At 38.7% G+C, this 16,758-nt stretch overlaps 1 protein-coding gene across 8 annotated transcripts in view; it reads left to right on the forward strand.

The window, feature by feature from the left end:
- SH2D4B (SH2 domain containing 4B) overlaps window positions 1-16,758 on the forward strand; it is a 109,246-nt gene that overhangs the window by 63,507 nt on the left and 28,981 nt on the right. For all 8 annotated transcript variants that reach the window (XM_068139969.1, XM_068139970.1, XM_068139972.1 and 5 more), the window contains one exon: window positions 8,766-8,910. In XM_068139969.1, the coding sequence (XP_067996070.1) occupies window positions 8,766-8,910 (145 nt within the window). The remainder of the gene's footprint in view (window positions 1-8,765; window positions 8,911-16,758) is intronic.

Genomic DNA, 16,758 nt, shown 5'->3' on the forward strand with positions numbered 1-16,758 from the left:
GTCCCTCTGCGATGGGAGGAATGCTGAAAAACTCAGTTTTAAATTTATGTGGTTTGATTACAAACTAGTATCAGCAAGTTACTTGTCATTCTATAAACTGTGGGTCTGGGCTTTGAGGGTGATTATGTAGCAAGGGTGGTTCCTGTAGACTCTTCTGCACAAAGTTGTTCATTTACCTTTGCACAATTAATTTGAATTCATAGGAGAGAACACTGCCTTTGAAATTTGATGTCAATAAGTAATGAAACTTACTTCTCAAGTGCTTTATTTAATGCATGAATAATGAGCACAGCAACTAATTAAAAACTCTTTCCTCTGCTTTCTGGAAAGCAAAACCCTCTTGAAGAAAGACCAATACACTGTTGGCTTGTATCTCTATCACTATATGATGACATACTAGATGGGGTAAATGTCCACAAGCTCATTGTTACTGCTCTGCTTGAAAGAGACTTTTTTAATAAAGCAAAGTGATCAACTTGTGAGTGGCCAGCAATCAGAATTTTCTATTAAGGAAAACTACTCTTTCAGTTGTTGATACAATTTAAAAGGAATGCCACTGAATTCTGCTCATTTTCATGTTCATGGAAAGGTAGTGTCACAGTGGTCTGTGTTCCCGCTGTTTCTTGGGAAGTGAGCAGGTATTCTCCAATCCAGCTGTGTGCCTGGAAGGAACAAGAATTGCTGTAAGTGGGATGAGAATTTGGTTCAGTTTCTACTTTGAATTTCAAATACTAACCTTTGGCCAGAATGTCTTCATCCCTTATCATAAAGCTGCCAAGACTTTCACTTTCTCAAATAAACAGAAACTCTTTTCCCCTATGGCTTCTTTAAAGGAAGCATTTTAAGAGAATATTTGCAAAAATTTAAATAAATGGAACAATTTTTTTGTAAGAAAAGACCCAGCAGAAATGAACTCTTTGGCTTCAAAGACGAGTTTGGAGATGAGATATTATGCAGTGGTTGCTTTTTAAACGTTTTGAGTGTGTTCCTGGCATTTGCTGTGTTAATCTGACAACATAATCTAGTTACACCTACAGCCCTGAATCTTCAGTTTGGTCTATAATTGGAGGTCTATTAGGAGGGACTTGCACAGAGTTCCACCAGCAGAGATCCAAATGCAGGACTGATCCCTGGTACTATGGTTTGGTACTCAGAAAAGCAGCTTATCTGTTACTTGGTCTTGAAAGAGCAGATCATGTACCTATGTGCTGTAGAACTACATAAAAACAGTAAAGGCATTTCAAAGACAAGAGAATCTCTCAGGGTAATATGGGGGGGTTAACTCTGTCCACTGGCTTACTTAGGCTCATTTGGCTTTCATTCTCCTTCTCATCTTATTCTTTTTACAACTATTCTTCAGTGGAAGAACTACATGAAATATTAACAAGCTAAATGAATGGAAAAGTACTTAGGAAAATAGAAAGTTATGTTTCTGGCATCTCCCTCCAAGTACAAATAGTGAATAGAACTTAGGTGTTGAAGAAAAAGATGAATTAATGAGTCCATTCATGTATGACTTCAATCATGAAGAAATGTACCTTTCATGAATGATTCAGGGTGTGGAATGAAATGCAGATCAGTTATCAAGCCCACTTTAACAGGCTTAAAATATTTAATACATTGGTAATCATCCTTTGATGATGATGACCAGCCTGTGTTTAAAGCGGTCTCCAGACTAGGGTATGAAAAGTTCAGTCTCTGCTAATACTTCATCTTGAAGAATTTTTACTTGGGAGATTGGAACTGTCTGGTTTTGCTGGTGTGTTTAATTTACAACTATATTGTATCACAAACAGTGCTTTTACTCCTCTTGACCTATCATGGGACTTTAGGGCTGCTGCACTAGATAAATGACACCTTGCATATCAAAGTGAACGATCATCCCTGTATCCTTTTCCAGCACTATTAGAAAAGTATTGCTTGCTTTGATGTTTCTTAAGCAGAAATGCCTTTAATTTATGATGCTAGAATATAAATGTTGACTGCTCTATTTTTGCAGTTTAAGGACAGTTCTTGTTTTATGCACCTATTCCCAAGGACAAATAAAAGAGCCAATTACTATCATTAATCTTTTTGCCAATTCACAAAGGCTATGCGATCATAGGTGTAATTTTCTACTGTTACCAGTTGCTGTCTTTGAAAGTTGTGAACAATGTGGTGAGCTAAGGCAAATTAAAGGTATGTCAGCCAGCCCCAGGTAGGGGGTATGCTTCAGCTACATTCAGAAATTACAGAGTGACCTCTCAGCTCTACTTAAAGCAAGAGAACATTAATTTTAAAGTACTGTCTGCTTGTCAATACCAGATTCCTGCCAAATATAGTAATATAAACACAGCTGACTTTAAAGCTATATTGCTTCTAAAAAATTCCTTGGGAGATGAAATGTGTGTTAAGCAAAAGCTGCATGTAAATTTTTAAGGACACTGTTTTTTTCCATACATCATTTACTAGGAGTTTTGATGAGAATAAGACTTAAGGAGAAATGATCTTTATTCTCTTAATAGGCAACAAAAGAGTAACTGTGCTTTAAAATTTCCTTTAGCCAGCGCTGCATTTTTAATTTCTTTTTTAAATTCAAATTTATCATCTTTACTTCCAGTTAGGATTGGAGTGAGTAAAGTGAGCTTTTTCTAGGCTCCGTGTTTTCATTATTTCCAATTCTATGAAAGAAGACAATGATACAGTTCAGGAAATCTTTAATAAGGACAGCTTATGCTTAATGGAATGAACACACTTCAGTCCTATTGATTTGGGTGGGTTTTCAACACATCTGAGTGCTTAATTGTGCCCAAAAGTGCTGATTCTTCAGGCAGTTGCTGCCAGATGTAGAGTTTAGGAATACTGTAGAATGTTACTGTCACTGCTTACAGAATAGAAGGTTTCTTATGATTTAGCACTAAGCATTCAGTCTCAAGCTGATAAAAACCCTTGTCTTCAAGTAAACATCAAACACTTGAATGGGCCTGTTATTTTTAAGTGCAAATAAGCTGTAAGTTCAGCTCTGTGCTTTGCTGTGCCAAGAAAGCACTGAAATCTTTCCCAGGGATAGCATATTTAGAATCCAGGAATATGACAACAGCTTCTTGTTGGGGATTTGCATCTAGTTCAGACTAAAAATGCCTCAACTGGATTCCTTCAGTTCAATTAAAATAATTCAGCAATATTTAATTTTCTTTTGTGTGACCACAGTTCAGAAATCCTTTTTTTTTGTTTGTTTTGTTTTTCTTTTCTTTTACTGAATGATGCTGGAAGTAAAGCAGCTGTTAGTTTCTGTTGAGAATCAGGCTTTCAGATTTTTCTATCCTATTTATGAGGAATTGTGATATTTATTTAAAAAAAAAATCTTTTCCTTGGTGACATCAGTAATGATTGTGCTGCTGAAGTCACTGTATTTATTCTGGACTGCTAGTAAATTTATCAAAGCTTTTATATGGATAAAATTGGGAAAATCAGAGCCACTGATGAGGATAGTTTACCTATCAGGAATGATGATCTTTGAGGTTGCAAGGAAAAGCAAGGCTTGGCTCCATAGCTTCTGTAGCTTGAAGTGAGTAGGCTCGTGGCTTTATCCCAGGCTCTGGACCTGGCACTCAAGGCGAGGCAACTTGAAGCAGGTTCAAGCAAGGCAGTCCAAGGCAAAGCAGGTTGAAGCAAGGCAAGACAACTAGAAATCAGCCTGTATAGGTATATCTTGCCTGAGATTCAATAGGGCAACTGAAGCCAGCACATAGTTACCCAATGAAAAGACCTGGCTGTGGCTATGAAAGGCAGAAACATAGGCCTGGTCAGGGAGCGGTGGCCAGTACATGTGCTCTTACCCCAGTGTTAGATTTGTTTATCCAGACATGTTGGGGGCCTCTCTTTTGTTCCTCTTCCTGCATTACACCAATTTCTGCAAGAAGGAGTGGGGGAGAGGGGGCCATGTCTAGACACATCAGGGTTTGGCTGGGTTTGTACTGGGGCTCGTTTGGCCCTGCCATGACACTGAAGCACTGAGGAAATCCAAGGTACCGTTGCTTCTGAAAGGTCTGCTGTAACAACTGTGCCTTGAAGATTTTGCCCTGAGGAGGATGGCAGTCTTTCAGCTGCCTTGCATTATTCTGTAAAGCTCCCCAGAGAGACCTCAAGACACAGGGCAGCCAGAAGCTCTGTTTTCCATTGTGAAAAAATCCAACATCTGTATTTTGGCTTTTCCTCAGTGCATTTTTTTTTTTTTAAATCTTTCTGCAGCAAAATCTAAATGCTGGCCTAATCTCTTCTCATGTGCACTGGGACGAATCATTAGAGGATAGCAATGACTAATATTAAATATTACTTAGAGCTGACTGCAGTAAAGCTATCAAGCATTGTGCGGCACAGATTTACACTAACAAATTTGTGGTAAATGCTCAACTGCCAGAGGCTAGATAAGATTGTTTGGCATGTTCAAATTCTCCAGTGGAGTTAAACCAAGAGTATTACTGCTGCCTACTGAATCACCAATGTGATTTGTTGCAGCAGGTTGGTATTTCCTGGCAATTTGCATCTCTGTACTGAATTGTCGCCTTCCTATTTATTCCGGAAGAGCGGAGAGGGTTACGGCATGCAGTACAATCTCGCTCAACTGTCAGACGGAAGATGTCTGATGTGCAGGATTAGGTTCACAGGGAGAAGCAGTTTAACTGGTTGCTGTGTTCTTTCAGTGGAGTAAATTTGAAAAGTTTGTTTATTGTTCCTTTTAAATACAAGCATACACTTTGTAAAAAGATGATTTTTCTTTCCCATGTCATTCTAACAAGGGTTGTTTCTACTCACACTTTTAAGGGGCTGTACAATATGCACATGCATCCCCGTACCAATTTGAGTAATAGAACATTTTTCTTCCTTTAAAAAGGAAAATTGTATAAAAACCTTGCACAAATTCAGAATCAAGTGCCAGTGATGTTTGTTGTTGTTTCTTCTTTGACTTAAATCTTCCTTATTAAATAAATAAATAAAGGTATTACTTTCTTAGTAGGCATTACTGCTTTTCTTCAAGATTTCAAACCATACTTGAGTTTTAGTTTCTAGGGTTTGGTCTGTGTCCTTTGGAAACTTTCATCATTTTAAACTCATAGAATTCCATTATTTGGGTGTGAGATGGAGTTAGAAAAGGTCCAAGAGTTGCTACATGAAAACAACTTGTGACAGAATTCTTGTGTGGGAAACTGCCGAGAGATTGATTTCCCACATCCCATCCCCTAGCCCCATATTAAATTTTCCTTGTAGTTTGAGATGTTGAATAAAGAATCCTTTTGATAGCCCAAGATTATGCCTATGTCTGTCCATCTTCCTGAAAAGACAGCCTAGATGTAGTTGATTTTTTAAAATTGTAAAGCTAAGTGAATAAATATTCTCCTATTAAGGATAAAGAATAGCTAATTAAATACTTTTTCCAAGGAAGGAACAGAGGACATTTAGTAGCAACTGAAATATGGGATCTCTAATTCTAGGGGATATTAAAAAAGATCCTTTAAAAATAATTATTATTCTGAAGAAGCTGTGAAATCAGTGCTTCCAGAATGCATTGACTTTTCAAAAATGATGAACTGTCTACTTTAATCTTTTTAGGACTCAGAAGATAATAATTGGAGGAAGATGTTAGAAATAATCAAAAATAGTAGGACTAGAATTGACTGACGAACAATACTAGGCTTTTCTTTGTCAGATATAATAAGAACAATCTACTGTATTGTTTATCATGTGTGTTATGGAACTATTACTCACTATACAGGTACATCACTATTTATACCAAATCAGGTATTTTCCTTTCTTCTATTATGAAGATGACAGATTCTCCACTGCTGTAAACTGGTGGAGCTCATCTGTGCTAAATAGAGAAATGTTGATTTATCTTACTTAGAGAAATGGAAAAGTAATTGAATTCTTTCAAAATATGGAAATTTTTATTCTGTTTTCCCACTCTGAAGATGATGTAGCCTGTCACTGCTACATTGATTACTACTTTTCAGTCTTTTTGTCATTCTTCCTTAAATGTGCTATTTATATGACTGATAATCAGAAAACCTAAGCAGTCTTGATTCCTTCTGCTGCTTCTGACCCTCACAGAGCTTTCAGAGGTTGCAAATGTTAATATCGTTTGCTTTGGGAAGCTGTCTTCTGAAAGAATTGGAGTTGTCTTCCTTTAACTCCCCCTACTCTGCTCTTGTGATATCCCACCTGGTGTACTGTCAGGTTCTGGTAGCTTCAGCATAAGAAAGATATTGAACTGCTGGAGCGAGTTCAGAGGCGGGCCACAAAGATGATCCGAGGGCTGGAGCACCTTCCCTAAGCACATAGGCTGAGAGAGCTGGAGCTGCTCATCCTGGAGAAAAGGCTCCAGGGAGACCTTATAGCAGCCTTCTAGTACCTGAAAGGGGCCTACAGGAAAGCTAGGAAGGGGCTTACAAGGGCTTGTTGTGGCAGGAAAAGAGGGAATGGGTTGAAGCTCGAGGAGGATAGATTTAGACTGGATATTAGAAAGAAATTCTTTACAGAAAGGGTGGTCAGACTCTGGAACAGGTTGCCCTGGGAGGTTGTGGATGTCCCTTCCCTGGAGGTGTCCAAGGCCAGATTGGATGAGGCCTTGAGCAACCTGGTCTAATTGAAGATCTCCCTGCCCATGGCAAGGGGGTTGTAACTATATGATCTTTAAGGTATTTTCCAATCCAAACCATTCTATGAGTGTATGAATTGCCTGTTTGACCATTGGGAAAATGTGTATGAGTCCCTCTTAGGAGAGTTAGCAACATTGTTTTGACATTTGTATTCACGTTACATTTGGTATTTGTTTCCTGGCATGTGTTAGGATATTACAAATGACCTTCGAATGAGTACTATACATGTATTATAAAGTACAAACTATTTACTTTAAGGAAATGTTAATCAATTAATTAATATATGATTTTACTGAATTAATACAGCTTTTGGACAGTTCTGTTCCTTTCAGCCTAAAAAGAGGCTGAATTATAACACTGATACATAGTGTGAACTTTCATGTAAGTAGCATCCTCACACATTGAACAGAATGAACCAATGTGTTAAAACAATAGGTATGCAAATTACTATCTGCAGGATTATGAGCAACATCAGAGTTTTGCATCTCTGAACCCACAGATTAAGTTTAGAGAATAATATAAGTCAGATTTGGGCCCAACTTTTTAAATCTCTTCACTCTTCTTTGTAGTACTTATTAAAATAGACCATGGATTGTTTTGGTTATGCTCTGAAGACTGCTGTGATAAGAGTTTATTTTCAAACTTAGAAAATATGCCCTTTCACAAAGTTTGTGGTGCACAAATGAGATATAATAAGAAAGCTCAATATGTTTGATTCCCCTCTGAGAGTGGGAGCAAACCCATCTGAACATCATACCATGTCTTAAGAAAAAAATAAAATTACCAATACAAAGTCTGAAACTGAGAAGCATTTGCTCAAATATGTCAGCTTAGCTGAATGACAGAATATGTTGGTGCTTTTGAGAAAATTCCTTTACAGTTTAAAGAAATCAGGGTTGGGGTTTTTATTTTTGTTGGTTTCTTTTCTTTCTTATTTTTTCCTGTGCTCCATTGAAATTAAACATTAAAATCCTAACAAAAGGGAGCAAATATAGAAAAATGCAAAGATCTCATGAGATCTCACTTCTGAGCTTTAATAAACATAAGTTCTTTAAAGATGACAGCTCTTCTTAAAACCTCCTAATGTAAAAAGCAGAGCTTCACCTGATTTCAGTTGCTTCACCTAGAAATTTGGTAGGATTCATTTTTCAACAACTCACAGTCTATTTTAGGCTTCCCTTACTTACACTTTATGCTAGGTAACCAGGTAGTAGTAATTGAGGGGTAGTAATTGAGGGTGGTTCTGCTTAGTGACTTATTACTAAATTCTTATCCAGAAGCTTGTATAGTGTTGGTTCCATTAGAAAATTAAATAAAAACCTGTTTGTATGCACTATTAAAGATGTCTCAATAATATGAATAATGTTTCATGAAATTCAGGTTGAGGTCTTTTAGGGGCATTCTATTGAATAATGAATAAACTTATTAGAACACTGATCAGGATTCCTCTTTCTGCACTAATCAAGCTCCTGTGTTATTGATAATATGTGGAAGGCCAGCTGTAGAAGCACACGTTAACATATTTCCATCTCCTTTAAGGTCTTTTTGTAAGAGAATTCTTTTGTATGTTACTTTTAGCTACATTTTACATAGTGACTGGTGCGTTGTGAAGGATCTAGTTTTTCTTCCAGAACATAATGATCATGATACTTGAAAAACATTTTTCGCTGTGTTGCTTGTGATGACACATGGTCACGGTTTCTAAACTAAGAATATCAGTAAATCCTTTTCTGATTTCCACAGGTTCTGCAGATGATGCATATACTGTTTGAGTGACAGTGATCTCTCCAGTGGGAGTACAACCTTGACTTAAAATGAACATTGCTTATGGATTGTAGGGTATCATGGCTTTGGTGCTGTGTGATAAAACATGTTTTTCATATAAATTTCAGGTCTTAAATACTTATATGTTGCTTATTCCTGTGATACTTGTGCCACTCAAACGTACTTTCCTCAAAAATTCCTGAGTGGTAGGAAACTTCTGTTATGCCTGTTGTGGTAAGTTAGAAGTGACAGTGATTTGTCCCAAGTAATGTAGCTGCTCTATGGATAGAAGCAACTGAAGCAGTATCCTAGCATTTGCCATGGTCTTGCTCTTCAGTCATCTCGGTTTTACTTTACTTTTACTAGAAAAGAGAAGAGGAGGAAAGACAAAAAGGTGAAGAATTAATAAGGCAGCAAGAAGAAATTCGAGCAAAAGAGTTGTATCTGAGCCTCAAGCAAGCTCAGCAGCATAGTCAACACAGTGATGATGACCAGGAGTGGGAAGAACAGTGTAAGTAAAATTGCCTTCACAGGATGAATCCATTTCTAAAAGCAAATAGAAAGAGACAGGTAGAATGGAAAAAGATGTTGTTGACAGTCTCTTCTGCCCAGAGCAATGCAAAATACTATGTTATTTTGCAGGAAATTATCAACTTGACCTTTCAAACAGCAGGTAATGTGATTTCACATTTCTTTCTCAGTAAAAATTCACATCAATGTCTTACAGAAATTTTTTGTGTGTGTACAGTGACTGAGATAATTAATTAGTACTATTCTGGATACAGTTATTTCAGCAGCTTGTTTTCAGCTGTCTCTGAAGAAGTAAAATCTGTCTTCAACTGTATTTTAATTACTTTCATATGGTGATGGGGTCAAGCAATGACTGAAACATACTTTATTTCAAAAGATTATGACAAATAATAATAGCTACCCTGAAATTATTAATATAATATTTTTTATTAAAAATATATTAGTACTTTCTTAAAGTCTGTAAGGAACAGAACAATTATATTACTACTTATCTACAGTATGTATACATATGTGTATATAAAGGCTTACATTATGAGTAAATAAGACTTAATAGGTTATTGTGATTGAACTGGACTCTATTTTATAGTTGGTTTCAGAAGTAGGAAATTTGTTTACAATAAGAATTGTGCCATTTTTGTGGGAAGAATATTTGTTTTTCTACATTTATACTGATCCAATTACTGTGTAGAAAAAGGAAATGTAATGATTGGAAAGCTTAAGCTCATGGGGTATTGTATTAATTAGGGAAAATACAGTGGCTCAGTTGGTAGCGCATTGGACCCTTAATGGGAAGGTCGTGAATTGAAGCCTGCAGTGGGCAGTAGTGTCCTCCCTACTCTAGTCATGTGGTGACAGGTTGGACTTGATGATCTTTGAGGTCTCTTCCAACCTTAGGAATACTAATTATATGTAACACAAAGGCTAGCCAACTAATCCTAAAAGAGGAACTATAAGGAACTGATAGCGTGTTTTGTATGAAATACTTTATGAAGTAGGAAAAAAATACCGCTGTAGTGTTACTTATTTCCTGACAGCAGTCAAAATAAATGTTTCAAAATATGCTGTGAGTTTATTTTATGGTTTTAGTCATAGATTCAGGAGTTTCTGAGGACTAGTTACTGAAGTCCTAGTAGCTGGATTTGATGTGATAGTGACTCATTCAGTACAACTTCAATTAAATCTATATAAAGTACACTGGTGCCGTTTTCCAAGCTTATGGTAGTCTATGCTTATTTTTGTCAACAAAACCTCTGTATATTATACTGCCAATAAAGAGAAGGTAATTATTTCCTGGAGGATTATCTAAATCTAGGTGTACACGTTTATTTGGAAAGGAAACCTGTAGTTTTCTGTATGTTAGGAGTTTAAGAGCAGAATGAGTTGGGGAAAAAATATCCCTTTCATTTTTCTTTAGAAAATGAGGTATTGCCAATTAGCATCAGCTGGCAAACTAGTGTAGGGGGATAGTATTATGTACTTTAATACTTCTTTGATGATAGATATGGAAATATAATACGTTTGCAACCATGTTAAAAAAAACAACTAAATAAAGAAATCCAACTTATCTGTATACTGACATTGGAAATAAAATACTGTAAACATTACTAAAATCAGCTATGTTTTCCTATTATTACAATTTAGAGTTAACTGAGGTTTTATAGGTTTTTCTCAGGTTTCTCAAGGAGTGCTGGTTGTACAGGGGCAGAGACAAGAAATGCAAAAGTGGAGTTATAGGAGGAGGCAGAGAGAAAAGGAATAAGCTGTGAAAGGTGGTGACCATGATTTTTGTAATGGCATTCTTAACCGTTAAAACACTTTTAACTGCATCATATGCTGATGAATATAATCTACAACCCATCTTTTTTGTTTATCTAACCTTTGGAGAATTCAGTATGTTCTGATGGGTTCTGTGTTTCAATACCTATAGAGTTGTCTGCTTGTGGTCAAAACAGTGATCAAGAGCAGCTCACATAATCACAAACTATCTAGCCTGCTCACCAATAATAGCACTGACATGGCAAAACAAAAGCTCAGCACCTTCTAGCTGGTGGTACCACAGTTGGGGTTTGCAGCCTACTATAAATTCTACTCTGCCAGAGTTTATGCTGTTATCAGTAATTGATTAAGCATTAAACTAACTGCAGAGTAATGACTAAAGTGTATCACATCCTTGTTTATCCTCTTATACTTATCTCAGTGTCTCCATTTATTCCAGTTGGTTTGAGGGCTTAGAATTGTGCTCCATTAGCAAATGGGTGTGACAACTCAAGATAAGCAGATGCAGTGTTTAGTGCCATATCTGAAACTAGTTCCTGGCTGGTTTAGACTATCCCATCAGACTTTCATTAAGCTTCCTGAGGCATGCTAACATCTTACATTTCTGTAATTTTGCAGCAGAAGTGAGAACCTTGAGCAGACAGGCAATAGCAAATAATTGGGTGTGGGAACATATGAAGTTGCCGTGGAATGAACTAGTACCTCAGGTTCACCAGATTTATTCCCTTTGCTATTGGTTCCAGATTTAATTATTTTTCCTTTCTGTGGTAATTGTGTCCTCAAATTTACTCTTAGTGTCCATCCAAAAGGAATAGTCAACTTAAGTAAAGCAGTAAAGCCATCCACTTGTCATCTTTTCAAGGCAACAAATAAATGCATGAATGCATAAGAGAATTACAAGTAGATGTAATATTAACATCTTCTGTCTCAACACACCTGCAGTGGAAACCATACTGCCCATTAGGAAAAAGGCCAGGCTCCTTTGTACCTCCTTGAAGTCAGCCCTTCATATGCAACAGTGTTGGAGGTCAGTGCTGGAGAGGAGCAACAGTGGTACAGCGGCTATTGTAGGGAGAAAATGTGGCCAGGATATTGATGACACTACTAATTTATTTAGTAGATGGAATTCAGGCCATGATGAGGATTCATCTCTCTCATCACATTATCTCTCAGCTGTTTACTGCCAAGGCAATAAGCAAAGTGTTGCTAATATTAGTTTCTGTTGTTCAGTTCAGTTTGCTTCTGCTGTATTTCTGATTGTGCTGAATAACAGCAAAAGTCCTTAGAACCACAGTGTTAATTGAAATGCATAATTTTAATGCTTTTTAATATACTAAATGACAAAGGAAGGTAGAAGAACTTGAAGAATCAATACTAAAAGGAAAAAAAGTATTTTAAGAGCAATTATATACTCTTATTTCATATCACGAATATGAATATTGGAATAGTGGAAAAGGACGATTCAATGAACCCTCTGTTCAAAGCTCTTATTCTTTGAAACTAAGAAGTGAGAATTAAGGCTAAGCTTCAATAGAGAAATGTATATATTCTGATTACTTTGTTCCTTTCACAGAATCATTAAGGTTGGAAAAGACCTGAGAGATCATCAAGTCCAACCTATTACCTAACACCTCATAACTGACTATACTTCAAGTACCACGTCCAATCCCTTTTTGAACACCTCCAGGGATGGCAACTCCACCACCTCCCTGGGCAGCCCATTCCAATGGGCAATCACTCTTTCTGTGAAGAACTTTCTCCTCACCTCAAGCCTAAACTTCCCCTGGTGCCACTTGAGTCTGTGTCCTCTTGTTCTGGTGCTGGTTGCCTGGGAGAAGAGACCAACCCCCACATGGCTACAACCTCCCTTCAGGTAGCTGTAGAGAGCAATAAGGTCTCCCCTGAGCCTCTTCTCCAGGCTAAACAATCCCAGCTCCATCAGCCTCTCCTCATAGGGCTTGTGCTCGAGGCCTCTCACCAGCCTCATTGCCCTTCTCTGGACACATTCAAGAGTCTCAATATCCTTCTTAAACTAAGGGGCCCAGAACTGGACACAGTACTCAAGGTGTGGCCTAACCAGTCCTGAGTACAGGGGCACAATGACTTCCCTGCTCCGGCTGGCCACACTATTCCTGATGCAGGCCAGGATGCCATTGGCCTTCTTTGACACCTGGGCACACTGCTGGCTCATGTTCAGCCTACTATCAACCACTACCTCCAGGTCCCTTTCTGCCTGGCTGCACTCCTGCCACTCCGACCCCAGCCTGTAGCACTGCATGGGGTTGTTGTGCCCAAAGTGCAGCATCCGGCACTTGGACTTGTTGAATGTCTTCATGTTGGACTCTGCCTATCTGTCCAGCCTGTCAAGGTCCCTCTGGAGAGCCCTTCTACCCTCTAACAGATCAACACTTGCTCCCAACTTGGTGTCATCTGCAAACTTACTAATAGTGGACTTAATCCCCTCCTCCAGATCATCAGTAAAGATATTGAATAGGATGGGGCCCAGCACTGATCCCTGGGGGACACCACTAGTGACTGGCCTCCAGCTGGATGTGGCACCATTCACCATCACTCTCTGGGCTTGGCCCTCCAGCCAGTTCCTAACCCAGCACAGAGTGCTGCTATCCAAGCCACAGGCTGACATCTTGGCCAGGAGTTTGCTGTGGGGGCTGGTGTCAAAGGCCTTGCTGAAGTCCAGGCAGACTACATCCACAGCCTTCCCCACATCCACCAGGCAGTCACCTGACACAGAAGAAGATCAGGTTGGTCAGGCAGGACCTGCCCTTCCTAAATCCATGCTGGCTGGGCCTGATCCCTTGACCATCCTGCAGGTGTGCTGTGATTGCCCTCAAGATGAACTGCTCCATAGTCTTGCCTGGCACTGAGGTCAGGCTGACAGGCCTGTAGTTTCCAGGTTCTTCCATCCGGCCTTTCTTGTGCGTAGGCATCACGCTGGCCAGTTTCCAGTCATCTGGGACCTCTCCAGTGAGCCAGGACTCGTGGTAAATGATGGAGATCAGCTTGGCCAGCTCAACTGCCAGCTCTCTCAGCACCCTAGGATGGATTCCATCTGGTCCCATGGACTTGTGAGTGTCCAAGTGGCTCAGCATGTCCCTAATTACTTCTTTACAGATTTCAGGGGGACTTTAAGGCTCCCTGCCCCCATCTGCCAGTTCAGGAGACAGTTCAGGATGAACTGGACCCATATTGCAGAGCATTTGTGGCATTTTCCAGTTAGGAAAGGGAAAAGCACTGTGTGCTCAGAAGATGTGAAGACTGAACTTTATCTATTAAGTAGTCATTTTGAATTGCTCGTAAACAAGCTTCCAAGCATTATTAACAAGGGTAAAGCTGAAAAAAATATTTTTTAAATGAGGATGCATATTCATAGAAAAACAAGTGGGGTTTCCCCTGCTTTTACATAGCTCTGACTACAACTCACAGCTCCTCAAAAAAACCCACAAAATAGATTATACAGAATGGGGAGTTGCTGGTCTTTCACAATTTAAGTGATCAAGTTCAGCTGCAGCACAATGTGAATTACTCTGCATCTATATCAAAACATTTTATATTAGATCATTGCCAGCTATGCTAATAGAATGTGTTAAATTAAGTTGCGTTCCTGTCCCACAGTAAACTGGGCAGTTATCCCACAGTCAGCAAAACCAGTTGTTGATGCCAGTGACTGACACACAGTCCCTTAACCAGTCACAGAGTTTTAAAAAGACATTTGGAATAACACAGATACACAGCAGGAGCTGTACTAGACAACTCCTAAATATCCAGGAAAGAGGGTTTTGGAAATAACTAAAAGAAAAGGTATAGGGAAATAATCTCCAATAATGAGAAAAAAAGATGGATTAAGAAACCCTATGGCCAGGTATTTCAGTGGGGAAGTTTCAGTAGAAGTTCTTTATAATGTGAAATAGATGCTTATATATGTGTGTATATATAAATATTTTTTTAATATATCATGTATATGCATGCATTTATATATGACATGCAGCCTTCTCTTTTCTGACATATATACAGAAACTCATGAACATGTGTTGTGATCTAGTGGAAAGTCTCCCTGCCTATGGCAGGGGGATTGGAACTAAATGATGCTTGAGGTCCCTTCCAACCTTGACAATTCTGTGATACATGCATGCATACGGGAGACTGCAGGTCATACCTACTTTTTTCTGAATGTTGATAGTTAACAGTTGCAAACTATGCTACCTCTCCCTGTTGTTTTGTGACAAGAAATACCAAAATTGATAATTTAGAAAAATATAGTCCAGATCACTAGCTTCTGATATTATAGATTTGTTAGCTAGCAAAAATACAGTAGGAATGTCTGTGGCTGAGGAAAGTGGGGCATGAAGATACTTTACCTTTTTTGTTACCAGGCAGCATGTACATCAATAGAAAAGAATCCCCAAAAGCTCCAAGCAGTCTGCCCTTAATCTGTATATTGTGATTGTCGCAAACAATGACTGGTTTCTAAATGTCTTACCAAGCTGCACTGCACTCATCTTCTTTGCTGTCTCTGAGTGGCTTTACAAAAGACAAATCACAGAACTCATAATTAAGATACATGATCCACTGAAGTAGCATATTTAGCTGATGTTGTCTACCCTTAAAAACAAATGAGCTCCAAGATACTGAAACCTGTTTGGTTTTCTGTGCTGTACATTTGTTACTGTGTTTAGCTAAAACTACAGGGTATGCTGTTCAGTGAAACTGAAATCCTTCCAGTGGTATACATATGAAGTATTTATGACTCAGTTGTTATGCTACCTTGAGCTTTTAGTCTTATATATCTTTCTACCCATGATAATATTGATAATTGAGTACTGTGTCCAGTTCTGGGCCTCTCAGTTTAAGAAGGATATTGAGACTCTTGAACATGTCCAGAGAAGGGCAACAAGGCTTTTGAGAGGCCTCGAGCACAAGCCCTATGAGGAGAGGCTAAGGGAGCTGGGATTGTTTAGCCTGGAGAAGGGGAGGCTCAGGGGAGACCTTATTGCTGTCTGCAACTACCTGAAGGGACGTTGTAGCCAGGAGGGAGTTAGTCTCTTCTCCCAGGCAACCAGCACCAGAAGGAGAGGACACAGTCTCAAACTGTGCCAGGGGAAGTTTAGGCGTGAGGTGAGGAGAAAGTTCTTCACAGAGAGAGTCGTTAGCCATTGGAATGGGCTGCCCAGGGAGGTGGTGGAGTCACCGTCCCTGGAGGTGTTCAAGAGGGGATTGGACATGGCACTTCGTGCCATGGTCTAGTAGGCATGAGGTCTGTGGTGACAGATTGGGCTTGATGATTTTTGAGGTCTTTTCCAACCTTATTGATTCTAATATCATATAACTCCAACCTTAAAGGTCATTTATCTTTTCCTCATTTGTCCAGATGGTTTTATGTAAGTTAATTTTGCTTTGAGCATTTTCATTTTTTGATTCCACTAAACCTTTTCACAATTTGGAGAAACACATTTATACTTCTATTTGCTTTAAGTCAGGAGTGTAAAGCAGAGGCATGCAAACAGCCTAACAAAAACGCAGCTGTCTGGTATCATATTGTGTATTCCTAGTCACAGGTACAATCCAAGTAAAGGAAGAAATAGTGTGTGCACTTTATGAATTAGGATGATCTAAGCCAGGATAGCCATGGCAGATTGATAATTGCTGCTGGAGGCAGTAACTGCTGCTTTAATATTTGCTGGATGTTAAAGGGTTTCTTTTTTTTTGCACTGGAATAATTTGCCTGTCTGAAGTTATTTGTTTAAAAAAAAAAAAAGTCATCAAAATGGGACCTGAGGCATGAGGAAGGAGCTGATAGATGACAAATATTTGTAGTACTATTCTTTTTTTGCATTTCAGTGATACTGTTTTGAAGATAGGGTTGCTGGTACATTAGTTTTAAAATGAAGAGGCTTTAGGGAAAGTTGCCTCACCTGCAATGGTGAGCGAAACAGCCTTGCTGCAGTTCATAGAAGTATGAGACTCCCTGGTCAGTGCCATTGATCAGTGTATATTAAATTTTCTAATACAGATTCTGATCTTTTCCATGCAATTT

Source organism: Melanerpes formicivorus, unplaced genomic scaffold (genome assembly GCF_026170545.1).
Source record: "Melanerpes formicivorus ecotype bairdi unplaced genomic scaffold, bMelFor1.0.p_v2 SCAF_6, whole genome shotgun sequence".
NCBI lineage: Eukaryota > Metazoa > Chordata > Aves > Piciformes > Picidae > Melanerpes > Melanerpes formicivorus.